The following is a 15,119-nucleotide window of genomic DNA, read 5'->3' on the forward strand; positions in this document are numbered from 1 at the left end:
CCAACTGTCTATCTATTATAAATCCAGATAATATGTGGAGGCAACCCTGGGTGATTTAAGTAACATTTTGTGCTAGATAAATTACTAATTCTGAAAACTAGAAACAAAGGCCAACAACACCAAAACTGTGGTAACTTTCAGATTACATCCTGGTTAATCCTAATTGGTGCATACAAGTGCATTTTTACTTTTGAGCCACACTCTATAAACTGGAGACAAATAGAGGGATCTCTAATGTGAAGTATGCCACTCGACAGTTGAGTGAAAGTTCAAACTCACTCAACTTCCAGCCACACCACAGCCCAGTAACCATTTTTGTGCTTTAAGCATCCAAATGATCATTTAATCAAGCCACAATCTTCCAACTGGACAGGTGTTGGCCACAATTATTTCTTAATGGCATAAGGCCTGTAGCCTGGAGACTGAAGGACCGATCCTTTCCTGTACTCATTAGTGATAAGGATTAGTTCAATGTGTGATCAGACTGCTCCCCCCGGGCACTGCATCCCCATGCTCTTGATGAAAACTGGAAAAGAGATCTTCAGCTTAAGGCTGTGTCTGGCAGTGTGACACAGTCAGAGAGCAGGTGCACAGCAACATCTGATTATTTTAGACACAGCCTGATGTCAACATTAGGGTTCAGTGTTTGCAGTTTCCTCCAACACTAGTTGGAACAGTTTCCATAATCCTACCTTCTTCTGAACATAGTCCATGATGTTTTTGAAGTCCAGGTCGTCATAGTAGTTAACTATGCCCTTTCGGATGTTTTTGTTAATTAACGCCATTGCCTGGAAGGGGGAAAAAAGACAGTGTGCGTTAATGGGGTGGAGGAGGTCATGGTACCGTGTTAATGGCACTGCTGATCAACAATCAGGGCGTAGAACAGGCAACTGTGGAGAGGAAATGCTCTGATTAGTCAAGGTGACTGATCCACCGAACTGGAATATTAAAATGTGCCAGTCTGACAGCTCACATCTGTCAGTCACAATCTGGTGCAGCCGGGTCACATTAGTTTATCCAGAGGCCGAGAATAAATATTTGTAACTTGAAACTCTACTAAGAAACATTCATTCAGAGTTTTTCATTTATTTAATTTCATTTAGTTTCTGATACACCTGACACATTCTATATACACCAATCAGCCACAACATTAAAACCACTGACAGAAGAAGTAAATAACATTGACCATCTTGTGACAATTCAATGTTCTGCTGGGAAACGTTTGGACCTGGCATTCATGTGGATGTTACTTAGACATGTAGCACCCACCTAGACCAGACCAGGCACCCCCACCCCATAGCAATGACACTCCTTGAAGGCAGCAGCCATCCCCAGCAGGATGCAGCATGACACAGACACACACACAAAAACGGTTTAGGAACAACTCAAAAAAAACATGAAGAACAGCACAAGGTGTTGACCTGGGGCCGTATTCCTAAAGATTCTTAGCGCAAAGAGTTGCTCCTAGTGGCCAAAAGAAAATTCTTAGAATCATGATGTTTCCAAGAATTTCCCCTCAAAGTTAAGAGTAGATCCTAGTAAAGATAAAAGGTATTCCTAAAGAATCTTAGCTCTTAAGAGTGCTCCTAAGGTGAGATCTGTTAAGAGCAGGGATCAATCAACACATAGGACCCAAAGGCCCCCACTAGCAACATTCTGTTGCCAAACACCACAGGACACCCTCAGAAGGCCCATGTCCATTCTCTGATAAGACACAATTGTTTTGGAGGGACAAGTGAGAGTTACACAATATTAGGAAGGTGTTCATAATGTTATGCCTGATTGGTGTATATCCCCAATGAACCCAATGCCATTTTTCTCCTTTGACCACCAGTAATAATAAAATGAGACCCCCTAAGACTCAGTCACAGAGATTAAATGGATTTTATTTCATTCACATGTCTTTTCTTTGTCCATTCTTCACAGTGAATCTATAGGGCTATGGCAACATTGGAACCACAGTACAATGAGCAGATTTATGGAACTGGAGTTCTTCTACTGAGATGTTTCCTTGAGAAAGATGAAAAGTACTATAATCTTTGAACTTCCTATCTAATGGCATTATTCCCTTAAATATTGTGTTCATGGAAATGAGATTTCAAATAATTCATCTACTTACTCTACAAAGAAACCTAAATCATGCAAACGCACACATTTCACATGCACTGCACTTAATCTCAATATAAATGATACAACAGTAAAGAAATATGAGAAGCTTGATCTTTATTTAATTTAAAACTCCATCTATACTAGAATATACAGCTATATTGTTGATAGCCAAGCTGTTCCTTTCACAGTCACTAACAGTAAAATAGAAAATGCAAGACAGGCCTTTATTTTCTCCTAAGTAACAATCATGGAAATGAGATGATTAAACACCATTAAAAAGGGTGAAAAGACCAAAGCCTCCCCCCACAGGGCCATAATATGAAAGAGAGAGCCTTTCATGAGCAGAACTGATTAAATAAGTTTTGCATTAAAATATGAACCCTGGTTAGATGACCATATTAGCAGTATTCCTCTACCAGTGTCTGTTACACGAAAACCTCCTCATTCATTAAGTCTAAGGACCCAAAAGATTCTTTCAGTAATTTTAATAGGCATGATATGCAATGTGTTAAAGGTTTTATCTGACAGAAATAATATGAGACATTTCAATGCCCCATGCACAGTCAGCTGTAACAAAATCTTCATGTAAATGAGAAAATACATAAAGTCATTTTTATCTATATTGCCCCATATCACAAATTTGCAATATAACACGTTCTGTCCTAACCTACAAATGGTTTTGGTATCCTGGGAGTTAATGCCATTTAACAGGCGGTGGGACAAGGGCATTAAGGTACCCCTCAAATCAAAATCAATGCTTAAATACTTTTGTTTGCCATGTCTTAAATTACCAAAATGTCAGTGTGTGGCATTGAAAAATAATGGTTCGGTATATATTTTACACAACAGACAACCATCACTTTGTGTAAGTTTACACTGCTTGACTATATGGTTTCCACTAATATCAGCATAGTTAAAAGTGTGAAGATGGATTGTCAGAAGTTCATCATTTGGATTTTAATTCAAAAGCAAAGGATATTAAAATTGCAAAATACAGAGAGGAAAAATATTAATAGAGTGACACAAAGATAGGTCAGGGCAGAAGGGCATACTGATAATCACAACACTCATTCTGAAACTGTCCCAGTGGAAGTGTGGTGTTACATAACTGATCGTGGTTGATTATTTTAACACACTCAAGGATTCCGATTAAACAGTACGGTTCAGCTGTTTTTCTTGGTTACTGTGGTTCGCATCTCTTCCTCGTGATGAACAGAATGTCAGTGCTGTTCGTTACAACATGAGATCAAGCTTCACACCCATCTCACTTCTCTTACTCGCCAAATTTAAAGTATTTTATTGATCAACGTATTGAGCACCTCACCTCGTTGTGAAAGGCCAGCCCCAAGACTCCTCCCAGCAGCTCCAGGATCAGACACACTGTCAGGGTGAACATGAACTGTGAAACAACACACAACAAAGTGTCATTTATACATTTCTAATGTGGATATTTATCCTTAGTTATTTTTATGGCCTTTGGTTCCTTTACTGGAGAGTTCAGTAGAGAGAGACAGGAAGTTATGATAGAGACAGTACAATGTGCAGGAAAGGGTACCGGCAGGGCTCGAAGTAGCTCCACTGCACTGAGAACTGTAGCCTCAGTATACAGAGCACCCACTCAATCAGGTGACACTTCTTTTGCATAAAATGTAAGCATATCACATGAAGTTATTAGTTGATTTTTGTGGTGTATAACAATTATTATATACCTGAATGAACCATATACACAAATTAATATCATGGCACATATATGTAATATACAGTATGTATCCATGTACAACCTACGATTTATGACAAACCTTTATTCAAAAGCATCAGATTACACAATACAAATCTAGTGAAAGCATGCATTGAATAGAACAACCGATTGAGCATCAACACAACCATCTATTAGAGTACCACTCACCACTTTCAACAGAGTCAGATTATCCCTCAGTGAAGCCAAGACTCCAATGAATGAAACAATGAACATGACAATTCCCAGTAGGATGAGGATTATAGATGGAGCCAAGAACATTCCATCCAGCGTCTTGTAGTATTGTCTCTCTACCTCAGCATAGATGCCAATGGCCAGGACAAATCCGCCTATTAACTGGAAACACAAAGGAGAAACCATTCGGATGGATTAGTCATTGGTTTCAACATGATGGGGAGACCAGCAGGTGTTTGAATTCATACAATTTCAGAAGCTTTAAACATGATTAAAAGAACAAAACAGTCAGTGGACCAAAACCAAAGGCTCAGAATTCCATCAATCACATGTTCTGCAGTGGCAGAGGAAAGTGATGAGGTTGCCAGGTTACCAAAAACAACAGTGAAAGAGATTATTACAGAGAATGTGTTATTATTATTAATTCCATTATGGAATAGTTCTATATGTAAGGGATAATGCCCGACGAGGTGTCCATTAACAGAAATTAATGGACGACGCGGAGGCGTGAACCGTCCGGTTGCTCCCGCTTATACCATGGTCACTTACGAAAGAAATAAATATTTAATCAATTAATAATGCTTTAATGTGTTTTAGAGTTAAAATCGTGAGGGTTTTTTTATTTTTACAAGTCGAGCGCACTATTTAATATCTCCCGTATGCAGGCGTTGGCCATAGCGACCCGACCGCAGCAGTTGATCAGTGATGGGAAGTGAGATGATGGCTTAACCTTACGTTATGTGATACGAAGTATCATTTCAGAAGGCCAGTGCTACTTGTGTGTGTCCAGAGGATGATGCGAAATTTTGTTTCAAAGAATCAAAGTTCACAGAGAGTTTCCTAAATCGTTTTCTTTGTGTTTATCTCGTCCTTGTCATCCTCTAATTCGTTAAACTCCTCCGGTGTCACCTCCTTGTGTCGCTTCTCCTTTTTCTTTTCATATTCTCTCTTTTTCTTCTGCTGCATTCCAGTCTTCAAAGTTGTCAAACTCACCAAATAAGTTAAAAGAAATTATAAAATCACTCATGTTTTGTCTGTCTTGCTGTTGCGATGAATAAACTGTGAAATAACGTTGAGTCTCCGTTGCCATGGTTACCATCTAGCGTTTGAGCCAGCGCAATAATTTAAAACTGTCATCAGGCAATTTGACCGAACGTCTTTCCTAGGTGTACATTATCACTTTTTAACCTACACCCTCCAGCCAATCAGAATCGAGTAATCGAGTATTCACCCAGACCATGGTATAAAAATCAATAAAAAAGACGTGAACACAGCAGTATAAACATCAAGGCTCAAATGCTTTTTTCATTTAAAATCCCATTCAAACTGCTTAAACGTATGTCATGACAAAAAATACAAAAATAACTGTTTCAAAGTCAAATCTATAAAACAGACTTCAATATAACCATTCACATGATTTGTGGATCTTGTATGGATGATGGGAGAGTCTGACCACTGCGAGAGCACATCCCAAAGATTTTCAATGGGGTTAAGGTCTGGACTCTGTGCTGGCCAATCCATGTGTGAAAATGATGTCTCATGCTCCCTGAACCACTCTTTCACAATCTGAGCCCCATGAATCCTGGCATTGTCATCTTGGAATATGTACATTCAGTATATTCAGGTAGTCAGCTGACCTCATTCTTTTGACACATAATGTTGCTGAACCTAGACCTGACCAACTGCAGCAACCCCAGATCATAGCACTGCCCCCACAGGCTTGTACAGTAGACACTAGGCATGATGGGTGCATCACTTCATCTGCCTCTCTTCTTACCCTGATGCCCCCATCACTCTGGAACAGGGTAAATCTGGACTCATCAGACCACATGACCTTCTTCCATTGCTCCAGAGTCCAATCTTTATGCTCTCGAGCAAACTGAAACCTTTTTTTTCCAGTTAGCCTCACTGATTAGTGGTTTTCTCAATCCTTTGAGTTCCCTTCACATTGTACGTGTGGAAATGCTCTTACTTTCACTTTTAAACATAGCCCTGAGTTCTACAGTTGGTTTTCTTTGATTTGATTTCAACAAACATTTAAGTGATCACCAATCACAATCAATCAGGATTTTTTCCGACCATTCTTCCTGGAAGACGATGGTTCCCCACTATCCTTCCAGTTTCTCCTTAGATGTTTTCTCTGCTTGATGCATGCCAATGGTTTGACCCTTCTCAAACAGACTGACATCATTTCCACCACCATGGGATGTGTCTTTCAAATTGATTGTTTAAGCAATGAGAAGTTACTCATTGCATCAGTTGGGGTTAAATACCTTGTTGACAGCTGAAAGATAATCACCCATGCAGTAATTATCCAATAGGAGGTTCGTACCTATTTGCTTAGTTAAATCCAGGTGGCGACTTTTTTGGCCAGGCAGTGCATAATCCATTTTACTCACCAGAACTTTAGAAACAACTTAGAGTTCTCCTTGGAGCCTGTGAGCCAAGGGTAGTGCTCATATTCGCTGTCCTGAAAGTTTTCCCAGCTATGTCAGGCTAGCTAGCTCCGGGATTCGGCAGACTTTCCTCACAATATCCAGCTTATCCCGGAAAGTCCACCGTGAAACTGTCTTTCTAGGAAAATCTGCAACCAAATCAACAGCATCTCCTCCATGGTGAGTTAAAAAATAGCTATCAAAATGTTAACGGGGGACGATTACCTTGTGCAACTCACAACAGATGAACATGAACCGCTAGCTTGCCTTAAACGGAGGGGCTCTCTGACCCTCCCATTAGAGGACGTGATAACGCTGACGCTACCTTTGGCCACAGAGAAGGCCTAAGAATACGAACTTGAAATGTTATTGATTAAAGGAACAGCACACACATTACAATGTATTTCAAGCTTCAGCTGCCTGCAGTTTTCATTGTGAAGGCCCAGGCAGATTTCTTTCACTCTGGCAACATGTGATGGCTGAAATATGATTGGATAAAAGCTCTAATGCAGTAACACTGCCAGAAACACAGCAGTTGAGAGACAGACAAGCCATAAAATGAAAAGAAAATGATATTGAAAATAATTTAATAAGATTAATGGGAAAATATTTAAATGTAAATCAGTAATTTTGATAAAGTTTAGACCAGCAGAGAAGGCTTTGCTGGCCCTGATGGCCCACCACTGCTTGTGTGCTCGCTGGTCAGCACTGTGTCTTTTTTGCCAGTCGGGTTCATTTTTGTTTTCACTTCCTGCTTCATTTTCAACAATAGCAACTGAAACTTTCTCTGAAATTTCGCCAAGAAGAGTCCGAACCTCCTCTGTTAACCTGTCCTCAATGTGTTCCATCTGTATTGATCCAAAACAATCAATTCGAAAATTACAGAGATGGAAAAGCAGCCAGAAAGCATTTATTAAGTTGTAATAAACTAAAGTCTGTTATTTTTTATTTGAGCTGCTCAGTTTTATAAGACAAACTTATTACATAAATGTAAACTGAAGCAAATTCTATTTGTTCACGGTTGTACCGATAAGCATTTTTAGCTATAGCAGCAGTATATTGCTGTTGGAAACTCCCCACTTTCTTTGGCTATTGCAGCTTGCCTCCCACAGTCTATTTCGAGACAGACAACATGCTGGAAATAAAGAGGACTGAAAGGAGCAAGTAGAGAGGAAGGAAAGAAAAGAGGCGCTTTACATTAGCAGTTCTGAGTTTTGAAGGTACAGCACTGTTTATAATCCACCATGATGTCTTTCCCTTACATGTCCCTGTCCTTGTTACAGTGTCTTGCTGCTGGCTGGTCAAACACTTACTACATACTCACTTCCAGGAGAAAGGAAACCACTTGGAGCATTTAAACACTAAAATTCTCCAAAAAAATAAAATATGTCAACATTCATGAGTGATCTCTGCAAAGTGTGCTGCTGCTTTGGAAATCATTTTGGTTCATGCAAACAAGATGTAACAAAAATACTTGGTAAAATATAACAACACAGGCAGTGCTCTGTTTATCAGCATGCACTTAGAGATGACTTGGCGACAATTTCAGGGCATTAGGCCAATGTTAAGTTGTATTATATAACCAATTGCACACTGCTAAAATAAATTCACAGTGCTATTACTGTGCTTGACTCACTACTGTGGAAGCATTCAGTGCTGTGAAACTCGCATGTGGCTCTCATACCAGGCTACAGTCTGCAGGCATTAAATAGGAACGCACTAAAATTGAACCCAAAAGGACTTATTGTTGGATTATCACAACTCTCAATTCAGTTGTCACTTCAGAATTTCAAGAACAGCAATTCAAAATGATATCAACTTTGATGGAAAGATACTTGTGTTTCAATTAAACACAAGACGACAATGTGCAACACTCTAACAGTGCAGCAAATAACTGTAGGCAGTTTCACTTTTGTCTTGGGATGGGATGCCAAAGAGGCTCCGAACACTAAAAATGACAAGAGACCTTTCAGAGCTCCTGCTACTTCAAAGGGCAATGAAAGATTGTTATTTGATCTTAATGCAGCCAGTCAAGTACCTTCAAATTAAAGTACTTAAAATGAAAAGAAAACACAAGGTTAAATGCTTTAACACATGCTTATACAATACAGGAACGTCAGAAAGTTCAACCAGACGTCGGACCAGCTGCACATCTGGGAACTTTGGCTTGCAGCACGTACCTGTCCCATTATGTGGGAAACAAATGTTTGCCATAGTACTGAATACAAAACAGAATAGAAAACTAAACCAACTGAAAACCACCAGAATTAAATTAATTTATAAATGACCCAAATACTGTACAGTAAATTAAGTCAGTATATGTCCACAAAGATCTCTCAAAGATCCGCATATTTGGATTCGTTGTTGTTGTTGTTTTTTTAGTGCAACCAGAAACACGGAAACTCTTCGGCAAAGCTTATTAATTTAAACTGGTTTGTTTACAGGTTGCCACTTTTATTATATAGGATAGTTTTCCCCAAAAACAGGGGTGTGGTGATGAAAGCATGTTTTGGATGACATATTGTTGTTCGAATCTATAATAATACACAAACAGAACACTAAAATTCCATAAGTTGTAATATTGGGACATTCCAAACCAACATCAAACTTGCGGTAATGAGGACAGACAATAAAGTACCTCTTCATACCAACAGGAGGTAGAAAAATATATCCATGATTCAAAAGTGGAAACTAGAAGACATAAGCTGGAAGACTATGAAGAGCTACAAACTGTCGTACAGAGCTGGTCTCTCCTGTTTCATGCTGATCCGTTGGTCTATAGTTTATACATTCTAGATGATCATGTTGCTGTGAACATTTTCATGTATTTGAATGTTCAGATTAGATAAATATGTAAAATGAGACAAGCTATTTGTGTGCTCTTTGAACTAGGCTGAAGAAACAGCTAGGCTATCCTCACTGTGAACATGTTAACATGCCTTTAGACTTTTGTCGCGTTTGTTTGGCCAACTCTAGTGTGGGTTTACACTGAAAACAACAGAGGAGGATTTCTTTGTGTCTTGGACTTAATAGACTACACTGAAGCCTGTTAAACAAACAGGCTGACCTGACAGGCAGATAATGGTGGTAAAGGTCGGTGGACCGTGAAGGCTGAATATGTAATGATTCCCCTCACCCTAAATTAAAATGCACTTACAGCTGCTCTGTGGTCAAAAGTCCAGGGGCTGATTTAAGCAGGAAGTTCTAACGGGAAGTGTTTCATTGTGTTTCAGTATGTACTCAGTCAGCCTTTACTGGCTAAATACAGGTAAAGAAAGGCAGATGATCCGAGGCAGCAGACTGAAAAAAATAGATCGACAAATAAGGAGTTCAGTTGGGAACATAGTGTGGAGGTTGTTGTTAAATACATTGCATTACTCTAAGATTCAGCTGACAGGAATCAACTTGGGACAAATAACAAACGTCATTCAGAATTGCTGACGTATCCACAAAGCTCCATTTATATCAGAATAGCTTTCAAAGAATGAATGGCTTTCACGACCTGAGGTATTCTTGTCACCCTCATTCTTTGCTTTATTTTTGGTCAGGTCTTTGTACAGTACAAAAGATAGTTTAGAATGTGCCATTCTCCCCCCGTGTGATTTAAATCATTATATCACAGTAAACAGGAAATTAGTCATCATCTCATGGTTCCTCTAACATACGCAGTAACTGTTTAACCCCTGGCAGCTATCCAGCAGTTATCCAGCACATGCACATCCTGTCCTGAACTGCACTGGATGCGGGTGAACATGGACCATTACATATAAAAGAGGAGAATCAATAAATATCTGAAACGAAGACAGTAATATTACTTAAACTTATTTTTCTTGCCATCCATCTGATCCAGGAGCGACAAGAATATTTGTGTGACCAACACAAACTTCCCCAACACTGACTACCAGCATGTTGTTTCGATGCTGTTCTGTGTCTCCATCACTAATTACAAGGGTACTACTGAGAATAGCATGTAGTCAACTAAAAATAAGTTTAATTGGCTTCCACACACCTGTTGCATGAAAACATTATGTCAGAATCACTGATGCTGGTAATGTCTGTCAAGGTTTCCTGGAGGATGCAATAATATCACCTAAACTGCTCTTCGCTGTCTCTGAAAAGACAGTGTGGTGAAAAGAGCGTTGTTAGCATGCCTGAATCAACAAGCTGTAAATATATCTCGTTAATGTGTGTCACCCCATCAAGGCAGCATTCAATCTCCATAATAAAGCCATTACTGATGCCTCTCTCTGTCTCATCACACGCCCCTCTCTTTTCACGTGAATAAACCTTCTCAAATGTCTCGCAGAAGAAACAAATAAGTGATTTCCTTCGTGTTGTGTCAATCAGCCATCTGTCTTCACAAATATACAATGTGCCATGTCGTCTACGAGAAGGAGCAGCTGCAGAGTTTGACTGTGTCGCAAAAAGAAAAAATTACTGAAAGGACACAGACTTAATGGAAGCCATGTCTTGTTTCTGCCATATCAAAGTGAATTCAAGACACTTGATGAGTCAAATAAACCAGTATTTTTATTCACAGAGGCAAGTTCCTTATGGACATTAATACGTTAATGTACGTTACTAATTAAGGGGCACTGTCTCCTTTACTTTTAAATTATAACACTAAGACCATATTTAATCATAAAACCACTTTAATTGGACAAAGAGCTGCACAATGTTCTCTGCCAGGCTGAAGATATGTGACTGACAACAATTTCTATTCCTGACTGAAATTATATGTGTGCTGTCCTCTGCTGCTATTTTAATGTTTCTGTGGTTATTTACTGTCAAATAAGCACCTTAGACAAAGCGTGCTCTCCAGCGAACATTTAACTTCTTTCAATCTCACTATAAAGCTGCATAAATGCAACTAGAACTACAAATTCAATAGTGTAGCATGCATCTACCACAGTGATTGTATGTGCAATTGTTCTTACAAAGGAGGCCCACACACGGGTTATGGAAAGAGGCAGGTATCATGCTGCCTTTGGGACTCCTACTCTTTTCAAAACATTATTTTCTAGGACTGGTATGATCAATGGGATCACAACAAGGACTGCATGTTATTTTACATGGAAAGCGCCTTTAAAACATATAGTACAGGATCTTTAGATAGATAGTCATGTCAATACGGAGGCATCCAATACCTCCGATACCTCTCGACATGACGAAGTCAGTCTATATTATATGAAGACAAAGTCCAAAGAAGAAAAATGGCAAGTTCTTCAAGCAGACTAAAATTCATAGAAGTGACAGAGAACTTTAGGTGTCTTTCACTGGCAGTCAATTAAAAACATGTTTTAGCACTTGTCAAACATCTATACACAGCTTCATACACAGTTGTGGCGCAACATCAATGGAGGCCACTCTACAAAATGACTGAGCAAGTACTGTGTAAACATTTTAGCCACTTCACCAGATGTTTGGATGTTTTATCCAGATTCTTATCCATCCTGTAAAACCATCAGTGAGGCACCTGATCCTCACAAACTCATTGTGCAGCAGGACAATTAATCTAAACATTCAGCAGCAAGAACAACAGATGGTTTGAGTCCTGGATGTGGACTGGGATTAAATGACACATTAAATGAGACGTAATAAACTTGTCATGGACAATGTTCCTTGATACCTGATCGGAATCATACTGACAGATGCTAAACAAAATTAATCTATATATGTTTACATGTCGCAAAACATCAATCAGGATCAATCAAGTAACTTTTTGAGCGCAAAGTGGTTCTAATTGCTGTGCAATGATTCTGTCAGGAATACTACAGAAGAAGAAGATTACTGACCATAATGACACTATTGATGGCGGTGCTGCCCATAGATTCTGGCTTTGTTCATATTTTCAAACATGTCACTTGATCTTTAACCCGTGTGGGACAATCATGTACAGAAAAACTAGGGAACATGGATTGGATCTAACGTTGCTGAACCTGTTGAAAGGATTGTCAAGCGGGTTACACCAGCAATCTCAATTCGTTTGTAAACTCCTTCTGGTGTGTTGAGATGATTACGAGAAACACTTTTACTCTGATAAGCCTGTTGTTCTGATTATAAGTGGCATGCTACTGTTCATGTACAAACAACAACTGAAACAGCCCAACTCATTAGAAGATAACACTGGCGTGCCAACTTAATTTGGCACACCAGTGGGCAATCCAACTTTAAGTTAGCATGCAGATAGAAATATGCCAGTCAGTCTAAATTCTTGAAACAAAACTGGTTTCAGCAAGTCTGTCATTTTGATCAATTTAAAAGCTGTCACTGCATTGTCTTTCATTTACTGAAGACACTGTCCATGATCTGTCATGTGCTGATCGGCACATGACTCGGTTTGAGGTACAGTCTGAACACAGCGGAAAACAACAAATCTTACAAAGCCCGTTTATTCTCAAAGACAAAAGAATAAAGTCTGATGTTTCACTTTCTTTTTTTCTTCCGCCCTTCTGTTGCTGTCGGTCGGTTCATTTCAGACAGGTATGAGAGGGGTAAAGGTGCTCGGAGAAGGAGGGTGTGGCCATAGACGGAGAGATATAATCATATCTGAAGAACTCCACAGGTACAACACCTGTCGCTGCAAAATGCGCGCTAATATTAGAAACGCGGGTTCATTCCTACTAAACATGTTTTTTCTATGGACCTGGTCGGCACACAAACATAACCCCTCAATGTCCAGTTGGTTAAAACACACAGACACACACACACAGAGTGTCCAGCCAGCCAGCCGGGACCTCAAACAAACAGCACGCTCTTCTTATAGGCTACAATAAACACGTCGGTACTCACCCACCACACGATGGCATATGAGAACAGGATGAATTTGAGCAGAACATAGGAGAATCTCTGACAGTATCGGACGTCTTTGTTGTTCGGCATCGTAACCCACGGAGGACAGCTGGCTGCTGCTGATCCCTGACTTGTTGACAACACTTCCGCGTTGTCATCGTCAACCGGCACACCTGCAAGCACTCGCGCGGGAATGATGGGTGGATGTGGAGGGGGTTGTGGGCAATGGGGAAATAAACAGGAAGCTCGGAGCATACAATGATTTACATGTGGTTTTAATGCCCCCAAACCCCCTATGTGTCCAGGAGCGAAGACAGAAATTATTGGCTCATTTAATGCTTTTCTTCTTTATTTATTTATAAAACTCATTAATCAGACACCTGCTCAACTAGTTTGACGGCAAAGTACAGTTTCGTCAGTCTTTAAACTGTAATGTAGATTAGTAATTACTCCACCCTACGGCCTGCACATGTATGAGTCAATATCTCACTATCAAATTTGATAGTGAGATATTGACTTATCATATTAATACGATATGACTTAATAGCTACACATTGGTTTTTAGATGCGAGATGCTGTCACATTAAATTCAGAGTCTCAGGCAGAACCTGGTGAAATGTATCAAAAATGGCTTATACTTAAACACAATTATTTTCACAAATATTATTTTCTGGCGTAGCCTGAATCAGAATAATGTATATTACACAGTGACACAAACATGTAACTATGCCCCCTAGTGGTGACATGCAGCACAGAGCACATTCAGACAGAGACAAGCTTACTGTGTTGTACCAGGGTTTGGATACAGACCTTATTAACGTGAAATTTGCAGGCTGAAAATGTTTAAAATGTTTTGTTTTTTTTTTATTCTACATATAAATCTCATTCTCTTAACTGGTGTTTAAGACAAAGGACATATTGTACCCAAAGCATGCATGCACACTAACTTTATTGCCTGTGCTGCACCATACATACTGTAAATATATGTATTATATGGCATCAAAGGTTTAACTATTAGACTGACACAAAACACACGAGCCACTTATCAATACACAGCTAAATTATGAGACCTTTTAAGGCTCTGATAAACCAAATTAACAGGCAGTGACCATACGCTGTGTATTCTGTGTGCACCTGTGGCTCTGGCCAACTCTTATCAGCCGTCGCTCAGCCGATAACACTGCGTCTGATGCCTGACTGGCTGCTCAGTCGAGAAAATCACTGTTTTCACCCTGCTGGTACTGTTATTCCTTATTTATCACCTTTTCTTATCTTCGTCCAAATGCAAAAGACCTTGGGCCGGCAATGCCAGAGCAAAGCACACCTGAAAATTTTCAGGTTTTATCAAACTCTGTTTGTATTCTGAGAATATAATCGGATTTGATTTGGAATGAAAATAGTTGGTTCCTTTGCCTTTCTTGTAGGTATGTGCAAAAAATTTAATGCACGTCAACAGCCAGATGTACTCTTCAAGATGTGTCCAGGTGCAAACAGAGGACTTAAGGCAAAGTGAGTCCATGCAGGAACCTGTCTTTTTCTATGCCACATATATTGAGAAATATTTTCCCTGCCTGCACCTTTCAACGTGTCCTTCACCAGAGCCTGCTGGCTAATAAGGATATGTGATCATGTGAAAGTACACACATGCAGTGCATACTGTACACACACAACTGAGAAAAGACAGAAGTCAGCAGGCTACTCTGTCCGCTTGTTTCTGTGCAAACACACGTGAACACATACAGCAGATTTCCCCTGAGAGGGGGAAGTACTGAAAAGAGCAGACAGACAAGGAACAAAGTGGTAGGTGAGAAGCAACAGTAGAAAGAGAGATAGTTAAAACACATTTGTAACAC

General features: G+C 39.6%; 1 protein-coding gene across 1 annotated transcript in view; it reads right to left on the bottom strand.

Moving 5' to 3' along the window:
• The window catches only part of tspan15 (tetraspanin 15), a 29,676-nt gene extending 16,279 nt beyond the window's left edge, over positions 1-13,397 (bottom strand). Inside the window, exons 1-4 of the mRNA XM_084541439.1 lie at positions 13,267-13,397; positions 4,016-4,201; positions 3,434-3,508; positions 693-788 (exon numbers count right to left, since the gene is read on the bottom strand). Of these exons, the coding sequence (XP_084397565.1) occupies positions 693-788; positions 3,434-3,508; positions 4,016-4,201; positions 13,267-13,356 (447 nt within the window). The 5' untranslated portion in view covers positions 13,357-13,397. The remainder of the gene's footprint in view (positions 1-692; positions 789-3,433; positions 3,509-4,015; positions 4,202-13,266) is intronic.
• Between the last annotated feature and the right edge of the window lie 1,722 nt (positions 13,398-15,119).

Source organism: Chelon labrosus, assembly GCF_963514085.1.
Source record: "Chelon labrosus genome assembly, chromosome: 3".
Classification (NCBI taxonomy): Eukaryota; Metazoa; Chordata; class Actinopteri; order Mugiliformes; family Mugilidae; genus Chelon; species Chelon labrosus.